This window comes from Ruditapes philippinarum, unplaced genomic scaffold (genome assembly GCF_026571515.1).
Source record: "Ruditapes philippinarum isolate M1 unplaced genomic scaffold, ASM2657151v2 ctg1340_1_1_1_1, whole genome shotgun sequence".
Lineage (NCBI taxonomy): Eukaryota > Metazoa > Mollusca > Bivalvia > Venerida > Veneridae > Ruditapes > Ruditapes philippinarum.
Genome location: NW_026861266.1, coordinates 221,690 through 243,226, shown reverse-complemented (window position 1 = coordinate 243,226; position 21,537 = coordinate 221,690). Strand labels below are relative to the sequence as shown.

The 21,537-nt window shown below is 32.3% G+C and overlaps 1 protein-coding gene across 2 annotated transcripts in view; it reads right to left on the bottom strand.

Annotated features, from left to right (window-relative positions):
• Positions 1-21,537, bottom strand: part of LOC132715098 (uncharacterized) — a 62,631-nt gene that overhangs the window by 21,568 nt on the left and 19,526 nt on the right. The window contains exons 7-19 of one of the 2 annotated variants that reach the window (XM_060698078.1): positions 16,483-16,503; positions 9,426-9,487; positions 8,995-9,145; positions 8,003-8,368; positions 7,668-7,761; positions 6,713-6,854; positions 5,918-6,005; positions 4,647-4,708; positions 4,092-4,171; positions 3,116-3,245; positions 1,281-1,353; positions 1,080-1,153; positions 287-470 (exon numbers count right to left, since the gene is read on the bottom strand). In XM_060698078.1, coding sequence (XP_060554061.1) covers positions 287-470; positions 1,080-1,153; positions 1,281-1,353; positions 3,116-3,245; positions 4,092-4,171; positions 4,647-4,708; positions 5,918-6,005; positions 6,713-6,854; positions 7,668-7,761; positions 8,003-8,368; positions 8,995-9,145; positions 9,426-9,487; positions 16,483-16,503 — 1,527 coding nt within the window. The remainder of the gene's footprint in view (positions 1-286; positions 471-1,079; positions 1,154-1,280; positions 1,354-3,115; positions 3,246-4,091; positions 4,172-4,646; positions 4,709-5,917; positions 6,006-6,712; positions 6,855-7,667; positions 7,762-8,002; positions 8,369-8,994; positions 9,146-9,425; positions 9,488-16,482; positions 16,504-21,537) is intronic. The other variant, XM_060698079.1, reaches the window with a different exon arrangement.

Sequence of the window (21,537 nt, the reverse complement as noted above, 5' to 3'; positions counted from 1 at the left end):
ATAAATGGAATTTACCATGTATAAAAAGAAAGATGGGAGGGCAAAAAACACAGTGTGTGGAAAATTTCAGTTTTATCTTGGCTTTTCTTTATTAAGTCAATACGCTTGACTTGATATAGAATCAGAGTTAAATGTGATGTTTAAAGTTGAAACAAAACTGACAGCTGCTTTACATGTATTTTTCCATGTTAATATATTTGTTCAGCTATCTATACCAAGATTAAAACAATATCATATGACTAATTGTCTAAAATAAGTAACTATAACTCAATATATATATACATACATTCAAAATCTTTTTTTATTCTGCGTAGCTCTTTCTCCAATTCATCAAAACAGACTTGGCATCCCTGGGTGAGATCACTGGGGTCAGGTAGAGGGTATTTTACTTTATCAGTACCAGCATCTTGCCGCTCATACTTTTTGATATATTGCTGTACAGTGTAGTGTAATAAACTTGTAGAATTGTCCTGTAAAATATTTCATGTCATAGTAAAGTATGTAAATCTAAAATTCAAGAAATATTATATATACATATGTTTAGATTAATCATCATATTTTGTTTCTTTCACATATACATGAAAGCAGTATGTACCTGCATGTTCACATTTATCCAAGGACTTATCCTTAGACTACAAATAGGTAAATACATATGCAACCAGTGCTTATTCTTGTTAGTTAGTTACCAATTTGCTAAAAAGGTTTCCTATTAACTCAGTCAAAAAAATTTTTTAACAACAGATACATGTATGTAAGTTGACAAAGTAGATTTGGATGACAAGCTGTCCTTAATCAATATGATGTTTCTATTCCCTGTTCATGTCTTCCCAGGTCAAATATTTATTAAGTCATTTACTTTGAAATCAGTGAATTCAACTTCATTCTAAGGTAAGTGTGTATATTAAGAAGTTATTGGTACAGGTAGAACTTAAGATTTATCTAACTTGCTGGTTAAGGTTAAGATCGTACAGACAGATAGACAGACTGTTTAAATTACTATATGCAGGGTGGGCATGAAAAGATGTCAATGAAATATTAAAGTTGTAATTTTTATTACTTCATTTTCCATCAATTATTACCTTGCTTTTAACATCTTTAAGTTTTGGAAGAATATCTATACCAAATCCATCAGCCTGACCTCGAGATTTGCTGCCTAAAAATAAAGACAATAGTTATTTACGGTCATGCTACAAATTAAACTTATAAAAAAAAACCCCAAAAACTTAACTATAATTTTTGAAACTGTATTTTATAGTAATGATTATAGAAGTTAAAATTACCTCCGTTCATATAATTTCCCATGGCTAACACAAGACTTAGTAATCTCTTTACATGTATACTGGACCGTAAACTCTGAAACACAAAATTATACAATTAATTCTTTGTTTGATGTAAATGTGTAGATATAATAATAAAATTGTTGCTCTTTAAATCTAAGATTTTACAGGGATCTTACCAGTGATCACAATGCAAAAACCTCAAAGTCCTATCATGATTAAAAGTCTTTTTATTGTAATGTATAGAGGATACTGAATGAGTGTAGGTTTAATACAATATTTTATTCAACAAGTTGAATAAAATAAAATTATGCGAGCCTCTAGAAAGCATAATATTGTTTTACTTAACGAGTTTAATAAAGTAAATATTGAATCTACATAAACAAGCAATTATCATAGTATTGCAAGCAATCCATAAGTCCCCTACCGGTTAGAACCCCATCAACATTCTGAAGGGCCATTCACTAATGTTTCAATTTTTCTCTATTTTAAGTAAATTTGTTGGAAAAGTTCTTTAAAAGTGATCACAGGAAACAGTTTTTATGAACAGACAAGACAGACGGACTGAAGGACACTCTAAAGTTAATATTTGAAACATCCCTGTTACCAAAATATAACATTTTAAAAGCAAAATTCTTAAACAGGAGATAACTCTTGAATTAAAGATGCAATTTCATAAAAATGTTTAGCTCTTTTTGACTATAATCACAAATATTGTTATATTTGCCATGTTTTAAGCCTATTTGTTGCCATTAGGCAACTGATATTTTTTCAAAATAGGAAGAACAGATAAGACATGCATAATCTCAAGACTGCCATCTACCCATATGTCAAGTTTCATAAAAATATTTCCAGTACTTTTTGAGTTATCACTGGATTCAGTTTATGTGTAAAATTTGCCATATTTTCAGTCTATGTGTTGCCATAGCAACCAGAATTTTCAACATAGGAAGAAGAGAAAAAGACGTGCATAATCTCAAGACTGCCATCTACCCATATGTCAAGTTTCATAAAAATATTTCCAGTACTTTTTGCTTTATCACTGGATCCAGTTTATGTGTAAAATTTGCCATATTTTCAGCCTATTTGTTGCCATAGCAACCAGAATTTTCAACATAGGAAGAAAAGAAAAGAAGTGCATAATCTCAAGACTGCCATCTACCCATATGTCAAGTTTCATAAAAATATTTCCAGTACTTTTTGCGTTATCACTGGATCCAGTTTATGTGTAAAATTTGCCATATTTTCAGCCTATTTGTTGCCATAGCAACCAGAATTTTCAACATAGGAAGAAAAGAAAAAGACGTGCATAATCTCCATACTGCCATCTATCCATATACCAAGTTTCATAAAAATATTTTCAGTACTTTTCAAGTTATTGCGGGATCCAGTTTTGTGGACGGACGGACTGACGGACGGACGGACGGACGGACGGACGGACGGAGGGTAAACCTAAAGTCCCCTCCGGTAAACCGGTAGGGGACTAATAAAATATTCTATTTATCATACACATAAAATAAGAATGGTTAACAATGCTAAAAAGAGTCATTTTTCATTGACCCGCATAATAGTGTAAGGCTTACATTAGCGCGCTTTAACGCTATGTTTGTATATAATGCAAATGATGTCACTTCAAAGTGTTATTACATTAGTGTAATATCATTTAAACTAAATGGCTTTATTACACTTTTACACCACATTTTCTGTGATTAAGATGTTTATCACACAGATATCATAATTTGTGTCATATATACATCATGTTTGTTTATATCCTATCAAATAAATGTCAGTAAACTCACTTTATAAGAAAAGGAATGAAAACTAACAAGAAATATTACCTGGCAAGTCATTCTAAGATTTGTCATTTTGGTTTCTATCACATAAATGCTTTCTTGGAATGCTTCACGAAATATGAAGCAAAATATTCTCTCTGCATAGTCTGGTATTAATGAAAGGTCGTATAAAAATCTGAAACAAACATAAAACCAAATTTCTGCAATAAAATAATAATAACTACTGTATGTGTATTTTCGCGGAAGCAAATTTTTGCGTAGAGGACCATTTGGGGGTCTATACAAATATTCGCGCTATGTTGAATTTGCAGAGGTGACTGCCGAAAATCATAAATTTGCGTATACCACTAATCCAAAAATTAGGGAAATTACTGTAATCATCATGGGAGTTCACTGTTATTTTCAATACCTGGTGTCAACCAATACGCTATTGTACAGAAAAAAGACATTGTCTAGCTGGCAGATTATAGCAAACAAAAGAATGTCCTTTAACATGCATGATTTTTCACAGACTGCGTCATGAACGTCTTGACATATAAGCAGATCATATTTGTTTTTTCTAACAAACAATACAAAAAACACAAACATTAACGATTTTAACTGATGAAAAACTTGGAAAACAAAACACAATTACTCAGTAAACATTTAAATAAAATTGTATGTATTAAAAGCATATAACATGGTGATATAGACTGTTCTACAGATGCGCGAACATATGACTATTAAGAAATTATTGGTGCAGAAATATTCGCGCTAAACATGAATTCGCGAAGATCACGAAAATTTGAAGCCCACGGATATTTTTCATTTTACCTTCTGGAGGCCAGTGGTTTTAACAAGAATGACTGTGATACTGATGGGTCAATTTAATTGGAAGATGCAGAAGTCATTCAGTATCATAAATATATTTCCACTGGTCTAGTTATACAGAATTGTAACATAAGTACAGACTAGCCTTGCTGTATACTTGGTGGTAAAGGTTAATCACTGTGTTCCAGCAGATTAATGGTTAACAACTTACTGATCTGGTTTATCTAATGGAGTGTCTGGATGTTTCTTTAGATGTTCCTTAATCTTCTTTAACTCATCATTATCCCCTCTCTGTAACATAAATACATTCTTACATTTATTCTCTAAAGACTCATTATTATATATTTTTCTGTTGGGTTTCAGTCAAACCCACACTGTTAAAGTCTTATGGCAACTTAGTTGAAGGAAGACCTCAGGTGGTCCTCCATGCATTTTTTCAGCCACAAGTAGGATATTCTCATATACATGTATAATATATTTATGTATCTAAATATAGATATACGATATAAATATAACTAGTTATACCACAGATATACATACACTCTATTCAACTCCATGGTTATACTTAAACTCAGCAAAAAAGTTTGGGGAAATTGCATATCAGATAAATTACATTACCAAATTTTAATTCATTTATGGAAGCACAAAAAAAAATTCTTTATACGAGAATAACAATGATTTAATACACAGCAAATCACTTATGATATGTTTAAAGAGAATAAAAAATGTTAATTCTATAATTAGTAACATGAACTGTAAAACTTACAATTTCATAAATTTGGCGTAGTTTTTCTTCCGGAAGCTGTGATGTATCAAACGTCACTATTGCTAAAACAGATAAAATATTTATTTTAAGTTCTGATTCAATGGATATCTTATACAAATAGGCTAGTTTTATGATGATCTTAATTTGCGTATGTGACCTCCAGTATTAAGCGACTTTTGTCTTATGCGACCACTGTGAATTCCCCCCAATCATTTTCTCTATATATCTTTCATGTATTAAGCCACATTTGCTCAACGTGACCAGCAACTGCTAATTAGTCAATTAATTGTATCAATCTTTTCATCATGCGACCACTTAGGATTATAAAACACGGATTTTACTGCGTACAGATTTTAAAAGTGCTCCTACCTGTCAACTGCTTGTGTTTTTAGAGAAAGCCGCCTCGTAATGTCACAAGTGTCAGCAATCAAAACACAATAAATAAATGCGTGAAAAACTCTATTTCCCAAACCATTTTTTAGCGTTTGTAAATGAAATTAATTATACATATGACGTGTATTATCCAATAAAATCGATAGAACAATGCAACGCTCAGCCCCTACTGAGGTGGTGTATATGCTTCGCTGTTGATATTTAGACTGCATTAAATTGTTCTTGAACTTGATCAGCTATTAAATTAATTGTTTCAATTAGATGCAGTTTGCTTATTTCAAATGATAAATTCACCACAGAAAGCATCTGCACAAATTAGACTTTATGTGTCTGGGACGAGAAGCAACAGAGTAGGTATGGTAGCTTGAATTTTCTGAGAAAATGTCAAACATGTACATAATGGACCAAAACTGTTTTGTCAGACAGTTATTTTCTACTTGAGCATCAACTGAGATGATCGGAGCGTTATAACATTTATATAAAAACATTCTCATGCTTTGTCTTACGAGACCGTTTCGTTAAACAACATTTTTGGTGTTTCCCTTGCACGGTTGCTTACTACATGTTTGACTGTACAATAGTAAAACAAGAACCTGGATACTATAGGAACTAATAATAAAGGAGATTTCATTCAAAATACATGACTTAGTTAGAAGTCTTGCTCAGTGATCCAGTAATCTTAAATGTTCTGCCAACACAGACGCCCTGGGTGAGTATGTAAGTCCTACTATTCTTCAAATAGTTAAGCTAAAAAGTAATTCATCAAATACAGATACTTTTTATATGGACTGCCAATAAATGTTTAAAAAAGAGTAAAGATATTTATGAATTGCAGCATATTTCTATATCACTGATATGTAACTACATGTAATACTTACCATGTTCAATTTCTGACATTTCAAAACGAAGACTAGATAACAAAATTCCTATCACTTGGGATCTTTTAGGAGCTATCACTTTGGCAACCTGAAATAAAACCAGTTTAACAAAATTACCTACAGAACAAAACAAAATCAAAAAGAAAACTACTTTAATATAACATTATCTCATGCTTTTAACTTAAAAATTGAGTAAAAAGGAATCCCTAAAGAACACCCAAAATGTCAAAATTGAAAATGTTGCAGGTTTGTTTTGAGACTGTTAGGATGGTACTGGAAAGTGCAAGCAACTGTCAACGCATGTAATGAAACTTTCTGTGGAAATATGCTTACAAATTCTTTTTTGTGAGAGGAGATTTTTTGCCAGAGATATGGGAATGGGGTTTATTTTCAGCTAAAGAAAATGGCTGAAATAAAACATTAGGTTTTTTTTCTCAGCTCAAGAAAATGGCTGAAATAAAGCACTGATTTATAATGGATATATCATATCACATCATTGAAAAAAAATGAGAAAACAGACAAAAATACAACTCTATTATATACATCTAGGAAATCTTGGCATTAAATAACAACATTAGATTACTGTCCCATTACTAATGAAGGAAAGGAGCAATATAATTTTCACCATTTTGTAACCATTAAAACACAAAAATAGCTAGTATAAGATTCTTTCTTTAGCAACATTATTTCAGGTAAATGTTGTAATATGACCAGATAAAAAAAATTAAATAATAATAATGTTACAGTTCATTGTCTTTTGCTGACCTAGAACATATTAATGTATGTGAAACTTACTTGTTTGGCTTTGTTTTTAGGTTTATTTGGACTAAATCTACGAGAAGGTTCAACATGTCTCTTAGAGAACATGGAATCTAACTCATTCACATCAATGTTTTCTTCCTCTAAATCTTCCCATATCAATTTCCTTTCATAATATCTGTAAACAAGATAGTACCTCAATAAAATGAAATTATGAAAAAGAAACATAATTCTAAATGAAATAAATAATATAGCAGAACAATTTTTAAACAAGATTAATAATTCCATTTACTAGTATGCTGAATTGATTCACGAGCATGTTTGGTTGAGCTGGATACCAGTTTTTCATGGTAATTTAGTCATATGTGTTGGGAAAGTGGTAATGCACTTGACTAGTCATCCAGAAGTGCAAATGACCTTAAATATACTGTCTATAGTTATGGTTAAACGTTAGCAATGCATATGGTGATTAAAGTCCACAAACAACATGATTTTCCAATGGATCTCTTATGTATATGGCAACACTAAAATAAATTCGCAAATTAGCACTACAAATTCTACCATCAAATGTCACTTCAATTTTAAAGGACAGTCTCAGGAACAGTGTCCAATTTTTCTTTTTTTGATTTATTTATTTACTGGCAAGTGTAGTTGTTCAAATGCATTATACTACAGTTGCCCCCAAGAGGTGACCCAGGTTTTTTTAATGTTAATGTGAACACAAAAACATGAGACCAAGGTAATTAAGGTCCCATCTAATTGAGCATTGGTATTGTTCGTGGAAGAGCTAAGAAGGATCAAACTGTGATTACCATTCTGGTTTATTACCATTTGACTGCCACTTTACATCAATTAAGAAAAAAAACCACCTTCAACCTTTAAAATAAAAAGAATCTGAATAGAGTATGTTAAATTTAGATGTGCATATATACACTGCACTGCCACTTGGAATGTTCTTATATCATTTTGTTGTTAAGAAGGTAATACTTACTCTTTATGTTTTGGTGTTTTGATATCATTCACTTGTATTCTATTCCAGAATAATGGCCTCATTGGTGACACTGGATTGATAACTGGCTTTAATGCTGTAATACAAACATTATCATCTCATAACTTCACTTTATAATGTTTATATATATGAGTGCAGTATTATCAACATGAAAGGAGTGGAACTAAATTATCTTATCTCTTTATATAGCTGTAACTTTTTAACATCAAGCTTTAACTTTAGAAAAATAATTTGTTTATAAAATCACCTACTAACTGGTTTAGTTTTATATCATCTTTAATTACATATTGACTTTAGAAAATCTTTATTCATCATACCTTTCTTTTTTGTAACTGAATCTGGAAGAGGTGGAGCGGGTGGAGGAGGGACTCCAGGTGGAGGGGGTGGAGCCGGGGGAGGTGGTACCATTGAAGACACACCTTCACCAAACTCCCCTATACTCCCTGCCAGACTGGTAGTATCTGAACTAGAGCAGGAAGCTCCGTCATGTAGACTGTCACCCTCAATAAAAAGTTCATTTGCTGACTTTATGACATTCACTGGGTAGTTACTGTTAACAGCATCTGGAGTACCTGCTGGGGTATGATACTGTGACACTGATGGAGTGTTAGCCATGGGTGTAGTGAAACCATTTACACTGTCTGGTGTCAAAAACCCCGCCTCCATCTGTGCTTTATCAGCTTCTGTAATATGTTAACAAAATCACAACTTAACTTACAGTATATATCTGCCAATAGTTTAATATATGTTTGTATGAATTTAATATGCATTGTTTTTTCAAAATAATGGTTAAGAACAGCCTAATTTTCAATGTTCCTACATCATAAAAATGTATTTTATTGCAAAGACATCAGGCAGGAATGAAAAAGAAATAAAAGATTCTTGTCCAGATTAAGTAACAATTTTTTTTCACAATATTTTTACTTTCTTTTCATTTTCTTAAGAAAGACTTAAACTTTAAAAAACTCAGTTTCAAGTGCAAAGGCATGATTTACTAGAGGTAGAATAGTTTTCCATATACAGTGTAGTTTTTTCTACTTTAAAGGCATTGTTTACTAGGAATGGCATAATTTGCATAATACAGTGTATGTGTTTCTCCTTCAAAGGCATTGTTAACTAGAGATAGCACAATTTGCTGTCAACAGCCCAGATTTGTATGTAAAATCATTTACAAGAAATGGCATAGTTTTCCATAGACAGCATAGTTTTGTGGGCAAACGCATTGCACATACAATAAGTCATAACTTGTCGTCAAAGAACCAATATATTTTCTATATCAGATGATGTCTTACATGAGAAGACAGTTTACCTGATAGAGCATTCTGTGAGTATTTCTCTATACTGGCCAGAGATTTGTATTTCTCTACTTCTCTCTGTAGTAGAGCAATTCTCTCAACAGCTTGCTGTAACCTGCACTCATACTCCTGTCTTGCCTTGTCTAACACACCTTGATGATCTCTCTGAAATTAGAACAGAAATAACTCTTTTATAACATTGATTATAACACTGACAGATTGCATATCATATATTTCATTAACTTAAAACACAGCAAGCCTATACTCTGGTCATAACTATAAAGTTTATTTTTCTCCATCAAGATAACAAAAACAAATACAACAAGAGCTGTCGGTAGGACAGTGTGCTCTACAATTCTCTGTGCGTGACATTAAAACAAGATTCTGGATAATGTAGAATTTTTTAAGTTCAAAAAGTCATGTCATGGTCATTACATTAGCATACCTTTACATTTTCCACTTCCTCTTTATATTCGTGTCTCATGGTTACCATAGCTGCCTGGTGATCTAAAAACATGATAATAATATTACAATTAATAATTCCTGAATTACCATATTTTATATTACAGCTTTTTTTCCTGGAATTGGAAATGCAAAGGTTATATGGTACTGGAAAGAAAATACATAGAAATTGAGGAGTATACAAAAAGATATAAAGATCATGCCTTTTAAAACAAAAATAAAATTATCACAACAAAATACTTCAACTGGAGTTTGAATTAAATAGGCTTGATCCAGACTGAATAACCATTAAAACAAAATTCCTTTATATTCATGTATTATTTTTTTCAAATGGATATAAACTAAAACTGTGCTCACATGTACCAAATCATCCCCTTGTCTGAATGCATCACATATTTGTAAGAAATGTCTTAATTCTTAATGAGACAAAGGGGAATAACCTTCAAACACAGGTGTAAAACATGTCATCACAAAACACCTGTCTGCAAAATTGTGTGTTTTTAAAGATGTGTTCACAGACATATGGACAAGATCTAATCTATATCCCCCTTACAAAAGGGGGCATAGCAAAATACATAATAAAAATCACACCAAAAAACCAAAGCTCACACAAAGCAATATTATACTTTTTAACAAAGCCAGAATGATGTGTTGTTTTTGTTAAACCCGACTTTCTCACTCATTAGAGGACGCGTGCACGCGGCGACTTTTATATATGCATTTGTCCATACAGCAATGGGGAAAATTTTAGACTTGATTTTGTGTATTTTTTTTTGATTTAACAAAATCAAACTGCTTTCAAATTTTCTAATAAAAATAGCTTTTCTGATGTACAACATGTCACAGAACTTTAAAGGATTAGAAAACGCTTAACTGAAGTGATAGTGCCATGTTTGAATATCATATTCTTTTTATCATTATCTAATTTTATCTGCATAATAAATAACATGTCAATGAACCAGTCTATAGTCGATCATTCTAAAACTTAATCATTGAGAGAGGTAACAACTGAGGCAGTGTCACTCAACTTCATTTGCTTGCCTCTGTTGAAGTTTGGCTCCGCCTTGAATTGTCGCCAAATTTAATATGGTGATCTGTATGCTAGCATTTAGTCCTTGTTGATAGGACGGAAGGGAACCAGGATTACTTTGATCAATATCACTTGTCGAATCATTAAATTACAAGTTCACGCCCACTATTAGAGAGGCGTTTCTCCCTCAACCGTTAAGAAAGTACGCAAAACTCTGCGAACCGGTTACGCTACGGCCAGTAAGGACAGAACAGTTTGTCCTCAAAATCATTCGAACATTATGCAATTTGTATCAATATTTAAATGGACATATTCTCGGCACTTATTGTCTTGAATTTATTTTAAGTATTCATTTCAATTTTACTTGTTATCCAATTTATTTTGCTTCGACCAGACTTTTCAATTTTTGTCGCAACAGACAGACATTTCAGAATTTCAGACATGGCATTACTTTGTGAATTTATGCATTAGGTTCTACTTTTTCACAAAAATATGCAACTTAATTATTTAACAACAAGCACATACCAAGAACATGGATAAAATTTGATTTGTGCTTCGGATATTTAATTGTAATAGCGAACGATTTTCAATTCTGATTGACTGTTTACATCATTTGGCGGTGTCTTTGATGTGCAGCATCAACATTTAACTTGTATATTACTGTGGTCTTATTTCAGAAATTCATCAGAGTGATACTGTGGTCTTATTCCAGAAAAATGCATCAGAATTGCGCACATATTTTTAATCCCTTTATACCCTTTATAATATGTCAAACAAATTTGACACATTTTTTCTCCTATTTGCAGACAATTTAAAGAAAGCCTTTACATTGTCAAAAAACAAAGTAAAGCTTTTTGTTTGTTTCAAAGGTGCACCATCACAGTATAGGTCAACAAAGTAAAGCATCACCATAAATGCATACAGTTGATGCAGAAATACATCAGTATTTACAGTGGTTTTAACAGCTTCTCATCATGCAGGACAAGTGGCTCCATCCCTTAAGTAGCCAGTTAACAGCCAGCCCATCTCCACTTCAGTACTTTGATAAGAGATACAGAATATAGAAGAAAGACAATGGCAGAAAATGAAACAGCATTATATCAGGGCTGTATACTGAAGTGAAATTGCCTATGTCATATATATTGTGAAACTGAAGGTAAGATTGAGAAAATCCCAATAGAAATTCATAGCTGCCCATATCAAAATTAGATTTTTTTTATATGATTTAATAATTTTACCTAGTTTTCATTAGTTGTACAGGCAGTATTATACAACCTATATACTTTTAATAATAAATTAGTCACCAATTGTTTGACATGTTGACTTATGTAAGTCATGACTTAAGAAAGTCACATTAATTTTATCTTCATACATTAGTATTTTAGTAATGCTAGAACAATCTTGCTTCTTGTTCCATATTCATATCATATTAATCAAGGCAGTAAAACTAAAGTAAACAATCAAATCTGATATTTGAATATATTTGTATACAATTTTTTCTCCATGGATTTATTAAAGGTCAAAAGAGTGGTCAGGGATATATACATATCTCCAACCTTGTACCGCATACAGCTACAGCCCTAATATATATACAGCACAAGAAAAACAGCACAAATAATGGCAAACAATGGTGAGAAAAGTTTTGATGATATTGATGTGTGTTTTTCACAAACCAAACACTTCACCAAAACACATACCCACTATGTAATAACTGAAATATATAAATAACCTTCATTTCATAATATTTTGTATATATTACTATGGCATACATCTTTTCTGCTTTATTGGTGGAGGAACACCTCAGGTGCCACTCCATGCATTATTTCAGACACAAAAAAACACCTGAGTTGAACCACCAACGTTCTGTAAGCTAGTTGGAGATCTTCCTCATCTGTAATAATCCAATGTCCAGGACAGAATTTAAACCTACAGGAGTCAGGGGCCAAGAAGTTTGGAGTCAGCCACCTAAACCACTTGGTCACAGACACCCCAAAATTTCCTTTTCATTATCATCAAAGCTGAAATATCAAGAGAGGTCCTTGTTGAAGGGTGGCCTATCAAAGTAGGACAGTAATAAGGCACTGTGATTGAAACTTAAGTTCTTTATGGTAAATTGTAAGATTTTAGTTTCTCCCTAAACAAAGTTTCAACTAGAGGATGCTTTTGTAAAAAAGCGCATGTCTCCCCCACTGCTGAGAATAACTGTGAATGGAAACAGGAATGGAAATGGAGATAAGATAATGTAAATACCCGGTAGTCACTTCAATGAAGGCTGTCTATGGATGGTTTCTATTGTTAAGGTTGTATGAGAAGATGCTTCCTAAACTGTTTGTTTTTAACCAGGTATTCAATTTTGAAAATCCTGGTTATTCAATCAGCGTATGGCAGGCGGGCGTCAAACGAAATTGCACTTGATGGTCATATCATATATAGTTTCACAAATGAAATTAAATGAAATTGTGTCTGCTCCATAATTCTTCAAACCTTTATCATCCTATGAAGTTTGAGGGTTGTAGGTCTAAAGGAACTCTAGTTATCATCCGGAAAGGAGAAATTAACCAACGGTCGCTGTGACCTTGACCTTTGACCTACTGACCATTAAAACAATAGGGATCATTTGATTAATAAGACCAATCATCCTATGAAGTTTGAGGGTTGTAGGTCAAAAGGAACTCTAGTTATCATCCGGAAATGAGAAATTGACCAACGGTCACTGTGACCTTGACCTTTGACCTACTGACCCCAAAAACAATAGGGATCATCTGCTCTATAAGACGAATCATCCTATGAAGTTTGAGGGCTGTAGGTCAAAAGGAACTCTAGTTATCATCCGGAAACGAGAAATTGACCAACGGTCACTGTGACCTTAACCTTTGACCTACTGACCCCAAAAACAATAGGGATCATCTGCTCAATAAGACCAATCATCCTATGAAGTTTGAGGTCTGTAGGTCTAAAGGAACTCTAGTTATCATCCGGAAACGAGAAATTGACCAACGGTCAGTGTGACCTTGACCTTTGACCTACTGACCCCAAAAACAATAGGGATCATCAGCTCTATAAGACCAATCATCCTATGAAGTTTGAGGGCTGTAGGTCAAAAGGAACTCTAGTTATCATCCGGAAACGAGAAATTGACCAACGGTCACTGTGACCTTGACCTTTGAACTACTGACCCCAAAAACAATAGGGATCATCTGCTCAATAAGACCATTCATCCTATGAAGTTTGAGAGCTGTAGGTCAAAAGGAACTCTAGTTATCGTCCGGAAACGAAGAATGGACGGACGGACGGACTGACGGACGGACTGACGGACGGACGGACTGACGGACGGACGGACAGGGCAAAAACAATATGTCTCCCCCCGAGGTGGGGGAGACATAATAATATTACAAGCATTAGAGAACACAATCTCCAAACACTAAATGCAACTGATATATCACTTTGTACACAAATTGACAGGTACCCTGGTCACAAATTATATTGCCATAGACTGACCATTCCTTAAACTATCTACCCTGGTCACAAATTATATTGCCATAGACTGACCATTCCTTAAACTATCTCCTGCATTAAAAGTACCAAAATCAAGATAAAATAGTGTGACCCTGTCCCAACATGACCTATCTATCAATTATATAAATAAATATCATTATATCAAGGCAGAAACTTTTATGGTTTAATTTTCTGAGCTTTTAATTACTAAATTTATTCAGTCAGTAAACAATTCCTACTAACCCACATCTGAATGGAATTGTTTTCTTCTTACGTTAACCATCTAAATGCTTATTTTACAATCGTTATTCATAGCAAAATGTACAAAAAAAACCTAATGTTGGGATAATTATAGGGTTTAAACTTGACTGGTATAAAGTTATAATGGCTAAAATATACTTGTTTATATAATATATTAGTGTTTCCTTTACTGCCTGCCAAACACAAGGCTATATGAACAATATGAAGAGGTCATGCTTAGATAAAATTTAATATTTTGATTGGAATGTCACACCCTTTTATAATACATTGGAATACATTCACATGAAATTCCATTTGATCAAGTCAGATAATTTTAATCACTCATTTATCCTTTCTTAAATTATGCCAAAGGAGGGACCAACTCTGCTTGACCCGTTAAAGGGAACACAGCTTTCCATACATAGTTTATTCATTCTTTTATTCAAATTAGACTTATTCAGTAAGAATTTTATAGATTCAAATAAACTTCTGTGATTAAAGTATTTTACTCAAGAATGAGCATAGTATATCTTTAAATAGATGCTATGGAAGAAAACTGTAAGAAATTTTACCACTTATAAATACCAAATTAGATGGACCCTGATCAATGTAAAGACCATGGTGCCACATCATTGGGTACATTATATCATCATATTGGATCATATGTTCTCTACTGTGTTACACCACTACTTACTGCTACAAGTATTCTAGTATATTGATATACTTCATAATATTGTTAGTACAAAATTGTTGATATTATAAAATAATTAATCTGCTCATCTATTCTGTCAAACTTGAAATATTCTAATGAATACAGGTGGTCCTAACAGTATCTTTCTACTGAATTTTGCGTGTAATCATTAAGAACCAAACACCTAAATATAAAATCATTTTGATCAGACAGATTTTGAAACAGCAATGATGTTAATCACTTAATATCTACAATTAAAAACTTTGCATCAGAAAGTAATAACAAATGTTATTTCATCACACCAATTACACCACTAAATAGCAGAACTTTCAGTAAAAAATTAAATAACACCTCTCTCAATGTTAGTAAGAGCTCATTTCCTAATATACAATGAATATACTTTGACATAATGGATCATACAATTTCAAGGTACTCGACATCATTTCAAGAAATAAATATACCTATGTGAGAACATGATATATACAAGCTGTGTTATGGTTACATTATATCTTATAACATGTTTTGTTTGTCTGACCGTCTGTGACTGTGTCTGACTGTACATACCAGTATTACTACATGTATGAGTATAAAACTATGTAGGTCTCAGTTTTAGTGGACCATAGTTACGTAAAATGTTTTGGGAATAAAAGAAAGAACTTAGACAGTAGACAGGATTAACATGTATTATAATACTGCATGTTTGTAACGTCATTTTTCACTGGATAATCCTGACGTATATATAGCTTTTTATAATACTGCACGTTTGTAACGTCACTGTTCATTACATAATCTTGACGTTTATATAGTTTTATATACAAGGTTGCAGTCAATTAATAAAGAAATCTCACTTTTTTTACTCTAAAATAGGAAGTTTGCAGTATTATAAATTCGTTATAAATATTCCTGACAGGTTATATGGCCATATATAAATGGACTTGGTTGTTTGCAATATAACCCTCACCTAGGGACTCGTGTTATATATACAAACTAGCATTTATATAGGACCATATAACCCATCAGGAATCTTAATAACTAATGTCTCAGAGAAACAGCAGTCACAGAAATCTGACAAAAACAAGTAACAATGTTGTAGTAATAAGAGAAAGTCTAGTTTTGTACTAAATGTGCCGCGTCACGACAAAACCAACATAGTGGGTTTGCGACCAGCATAGATCCAGACCAGCCTGCGCCTCTGCACAGTCTGATCAGGATCCATGCTGTTCGCTATCAGTTTCTCTACTTGTAATAGGGTTTGTAAGTGAACAGTATGGATCCTGATCAGACTGCGCGGATGCGCAGGCTGGTCTGGATCCATGCTGGTCACAAACACATTACGTTGGTTTTGTCATGACGCGGCTCAAATCACATTCTAAAACAATTGACATTTCCACAAATGACATTTTTGCAAGACTAGACTTTCTTTTTCAGCCACTGTATTACATTATTACAATTATATATCATAAGTTTTACATATACACAACATACATATATAGGGATTATATAATGATACACAATGTATATACTGTATATATAACAAATATATTTCTCTTGACTAAACATCTCTACTGATTACACAACACTCACAGGCTATCCACGTCTCAAAATCTGAAAATCATTCATGTTTAAATTATACTGTTAAAATTGTTCAGAACACTTTTTATTCTTATATATTTAACCCTTTTACCTACATGATGGAAATACACTTTCATTCCCAGTACAGTTTGTCTACATGATTAGTATACACATTTCACTCTACAAGACTAGTGGACCTGTTTCACTCAAAGTACACCATTTGCCTGCGAGACAGGTTGGTATACCAGTTTCACATACAGTACACTTTGTTTGCCGAAAAGACAGATATACCTATTTTATTCTAACCCTACCTTTTGCCTACAAGGTGGTTTACCAGTTTCACTCACAATACATGTTTTGTTTGCCTGCAAGACTGGTACACATATATCACTCACAATAAAATCTGTCTGGTTACAGGGGCACTATACCAGTTTCACTCTGAACTGGTTCAAAACAAATCTAGAAGACATTGCTCTCATGTGTAGACAAAAATTTCTCACATGTGTAGACAAAATTTGCTGAAGTGTACATATAAATGGACAACAAACATTATATCCACTTATTGCAATAACTGGTTAACTCCTATTAAATTTAGACAAACTTAACCTGTTACGGCACTAAGGCAAAGATTAGAGGTTTACAAAACTCCAACATGACCACAGAGCAAATTATATGTACAATCAAAATTTAAATAGCTTTGATATAAATTATGCATAATCTAAACTGAATTACATTTTTATAACACACCTTCACTTTCGTTGTTAACAATTACCCCAGAGTCTGTTGACGGTGGGGAGGAGTGTTGGGCTTTCTCTAGGCACATTGCTTTTTGGTACATGTACTCTAAATGCTGTATAGATTCCATTTACTCCGTATTTACTATCACTCATCCTTTATATTCGCAATTCAATATTCTTTATATCTATGATAATTCCACTGTTATTTTTATGCCATCATCATTTCCTTTAATCTCACTCATTATTAAGCATCACTTTATGATGAATCTTGACGTCAACATTGTTAAAATAACTGACACATGTTAACAAATTTTTAGTTTTAAAAATTAAACAACCTGTATCGTGTCAGAATTTTTATACCTTTTTCTTTACCTTTAATTTTTATACAAAACTTGAGAAGAAATTTTAGTCTAAAATAATTTTAAATTTTAATGTCACATGCTGTGTCACCTAGATCCATTTTTAAAACTGTAATAAACTACAAATTTAACATTTTAAACATTAAGTTTACTGCCAGGTAAATGTAGTAGCTGATATTTCCAGTATTAATGATATGTAAATTGTAATGAAATATTTGACTCTACGCTTAATTTTGTGATATTATCAGTTTGTTGTCAAAAGAAATTCAATGAAACGTGAAATTTAATCCACTTTTCTAGTTAACCCCACACATCAATGTAAATGACCACAAGCGGTCACCTCCTCCGTACAATTCCTATAAAATATATATACAAATATACACAACATAAGCCTCAATGTAAATATTGCAACAATATATTCCTTTATTCTTATGTGTCAAACTTATATAAAATTTGCTTATTTTGCTAAAATCAAAGCAATTAATTCAGTTGATTGCAAATATAAATCTTTTCATGATGGTAACACATCCACTTCTATCATTCAGAATTTTCATAAAAACTGACCAAACATCTTGAAAATGATTATTTCATGGTCCCTTATATTCTCCAATATTACAAGGAAAATAGCATAATTCATATTAAATGTATCACATTAAAATCAAAAGTATTCCAAATCTTCAATGGTGACCTGTAGACAGACTGATGTTAATAGCTATATTTTTAAAGTATCACAATTTAAACAAAGTTTCCACTTCTATTTGTTACAAATGTATTGTCAAGGTGCTCAAGTATCCAATTCATAATTTATGACAAAAATGCTAATGAATTTTTGAACAATGACACTTGACTTTGTTAAGCTTGTATGAACCTATCCTTACACATGATATCTCTGTTTTATAGAAGTTCAAGATGAAATTTGAAATATTTATATAAACGTACTACATTACTGTTACAAACAAAAACTTCCTGCATATGTCTGTAACCTGGCAAACTTTTCATTTACATATAATTTAACTTGTTTTTAGATAAACTTTTTTTTTTTTGCCTAATTTAAAATATCTTACTCAAACTTTTGTCCTTATTTATTTTATGTAACCGACCAGCCCAGCTTTAACATCATAACAAGTGTTTGTTTATTTTGATGCTATAAACATTATAATGTGAATATTCAAACCAAATAAAGAATAAACTAAAGAATTGAACTTCATGTATTTAAAGATCAAAACAATAAAATTGGGTAGCCAACAGTTAGTAAATGCATCTTTCCTGGCATTATGCTGATTCCAAGTTTAATTAATATCACATTTTCTATCACTCAAAATAATTTCCCTTTTATGCATCATATTATTCCAAGATGTACGCCTTTTACTTTTAAATAACATATGTTTTAACTCTGACCTAATAAAATTAAAAGATTTAAATTTAATGCTACTGCAAGCTAAAATTGTAAACAAGATGTGGTCATAAATGATAAGTCATAAGGACAAGAAAAATTTAAAAGGAATTTTCATGAATAAAAAAATATATGACTAATTGAAGGTCAAACATCAGAAAGGAGAAAAGGTTACATTTCTCTGTCAAAATTAAGAGCAGACATTAAAATAACAAAATCAAGGTTGAGTTTGCTAAATATTTAGTAATAATATCCAGAATTTATCTTCAGCTGGATTGTGTAGGAAGCTTTAAGTTTATTGAAAAACTCTCGAATCAGTTCCAACCAGAACTAACAAGTACCAAGAAATTAGTGTAAAGTTTCTTGCTCAAGGAATATTTGATCTTATAGGTGTAGGTCATTTCAATGACTTGCCTAGAGGTACACAGTCATGTAATAAAGCAAATTTGTACATAAATAACAAAGTCATGTATTTGAAGATTAAAGACAAAGGTCAACATGGGGTAAAGGTCATAATTAGACAAGAAAAAGATATGCTTTGAATAATGGTATATATTTTATCCAAGTATGAAGTTCTGGATACTAGAATGAATATGTTTATATGGGCAATGATAAAATTACCCACAAACCGACAAGACCCCCAATCAAAACCCCACCCCTCTTCTATTTCCATATGGTCATAAAACTTTTAAATTTTGAGAAGTATCATTCAAAAATTCAATAAGAACAAAATACATGTATGTTGAAAATAACTGAATAAGAACTGGAACAGTGCTTAAATTTTTAAATAATTCCCACTAAATTGATAAATATCATATTATATACCCATAGGACACGGGTGCCCCCACCGCGCCACTGTTCTGTCAATCTTATGACTCTAGGTCAAATATTTTTTGAAAACTAAAAATCTTTTACTAAGTAAAGGGCAAGAACTTTACAAATACTGAATAAATCCACAAGCAAACCCCAAGGTGCATAAGTACACATGCTGACCAACATTCTTGTAAACTTTCAGGCCTACAAGTGAAATACTTTTGAGCTATGCATGAACAAGTTGAAAATTGCAAATTTATACTACTGTAAGTCAAGGGCAATTTCTGTAACAAAACTGAAAAAAATCCACATGCAAAGTCCCAGGTGCATAGCTTCACAGTGATGTGAATCATTATTCCTGTAATTTAGTGATGTTGATCATTATTTCTGTAAAGTTGGTTGATTCTAACTCAAGCACTCAAGGAACAAATAACAACATAATGAAATGATTTTTACTAAGTGAAGGGAAATAACTCTACAAATACTGAATAAATCCACAAGCAAAACCCCAGGTGCAAAACTAAATATGCTGAGCAACCTTCCCATAAGGTTTAATGACTCTATGTCAAATCCTTTTTGAGTTACATGCGACACAAGTTGAAAATTGCAAAAATTTTCTAAGTCAAATGCAATAACTCTAAAAATTCTAAATAAATCCAGAAGAAAATACCCAGGTGCACAACTACACATGCTGATCAACATTCCTGTAAAGTTTCATGACTCTAGGTCAAATACTTTTTGAGTTACATGCGACACAAGTTGAAAATTGCAAAATTTTACTAAGTCAAGGGCAATAACTCTAAAAAGACTAAAAATATCCAGACGAAAATACCCAGGTGCACAACTACACATGCTGATCAACATTCCTGTAAAGTTTCATGACTCTAGGTAAAATACTTTTTGAGATACGTGCAACACAAAAGAGAATGGACGGACAGAAGGACGGACGGACAAGGGTAAATCTAAATGCCCGCCACTAAAGTGGGGGCACAATTATATTAAAAATATATTAATGATGTATAAATAATACATAAAATAAAGTACATTCTTTGTCAAATATTTTATCAGTAAAGTCATGTTGTCATACTCACCGAGCTGACACTCTATTTTTAAACTGAGCGGTCTTGATATATTCTTTTCACTTCGATACATTTTAAATCCTAATTTCTCATTTTTAATCCTGTATATCACATGTATTTCAGTCATAAAATATATCTATATATTTGTACAAGACTGATAGAGTTTGTGCCCACTAATTATTGAAGAAAATATTCCTATAAATGCCATGATATTTTGTGGTAGGTTATACATGTAATTTGTTGAGTCGTCGGTATAACTGCTATTTACTAAAAGGTTACAACAATTTTTACCATTCAGTTACTTTTTTCTCTCAGTTAAATATATGATACAAGTGTCATGTAATTAATTCCTAATTTAACCCTTAACTTGCTGAATTTTTTAATGGATTTGTCCAGCTTCCATTTTTGGAACTGTCCATTATCAATTTTGAATAATCAGACATTAACAAGTTGGTTAGCCAACAGTTTAGAGCCTGGTTAAACTGGACAGGAGTGCCGACTGGTCTGGCTCTATACTGGTGCCTGGTGGCAAAGGCTTATCAGCAGGTTTAGAGTTAATATCTATTCAATAATATTAGATTAGAATATCAGAATTATGCCCAATTTTTAGTGATTTTTCCTGTACTTTACAGCTGAATTCTACAGCGGTTTCCTCTAGCCAAAAATAGGTATATTTTCCCCTGAAA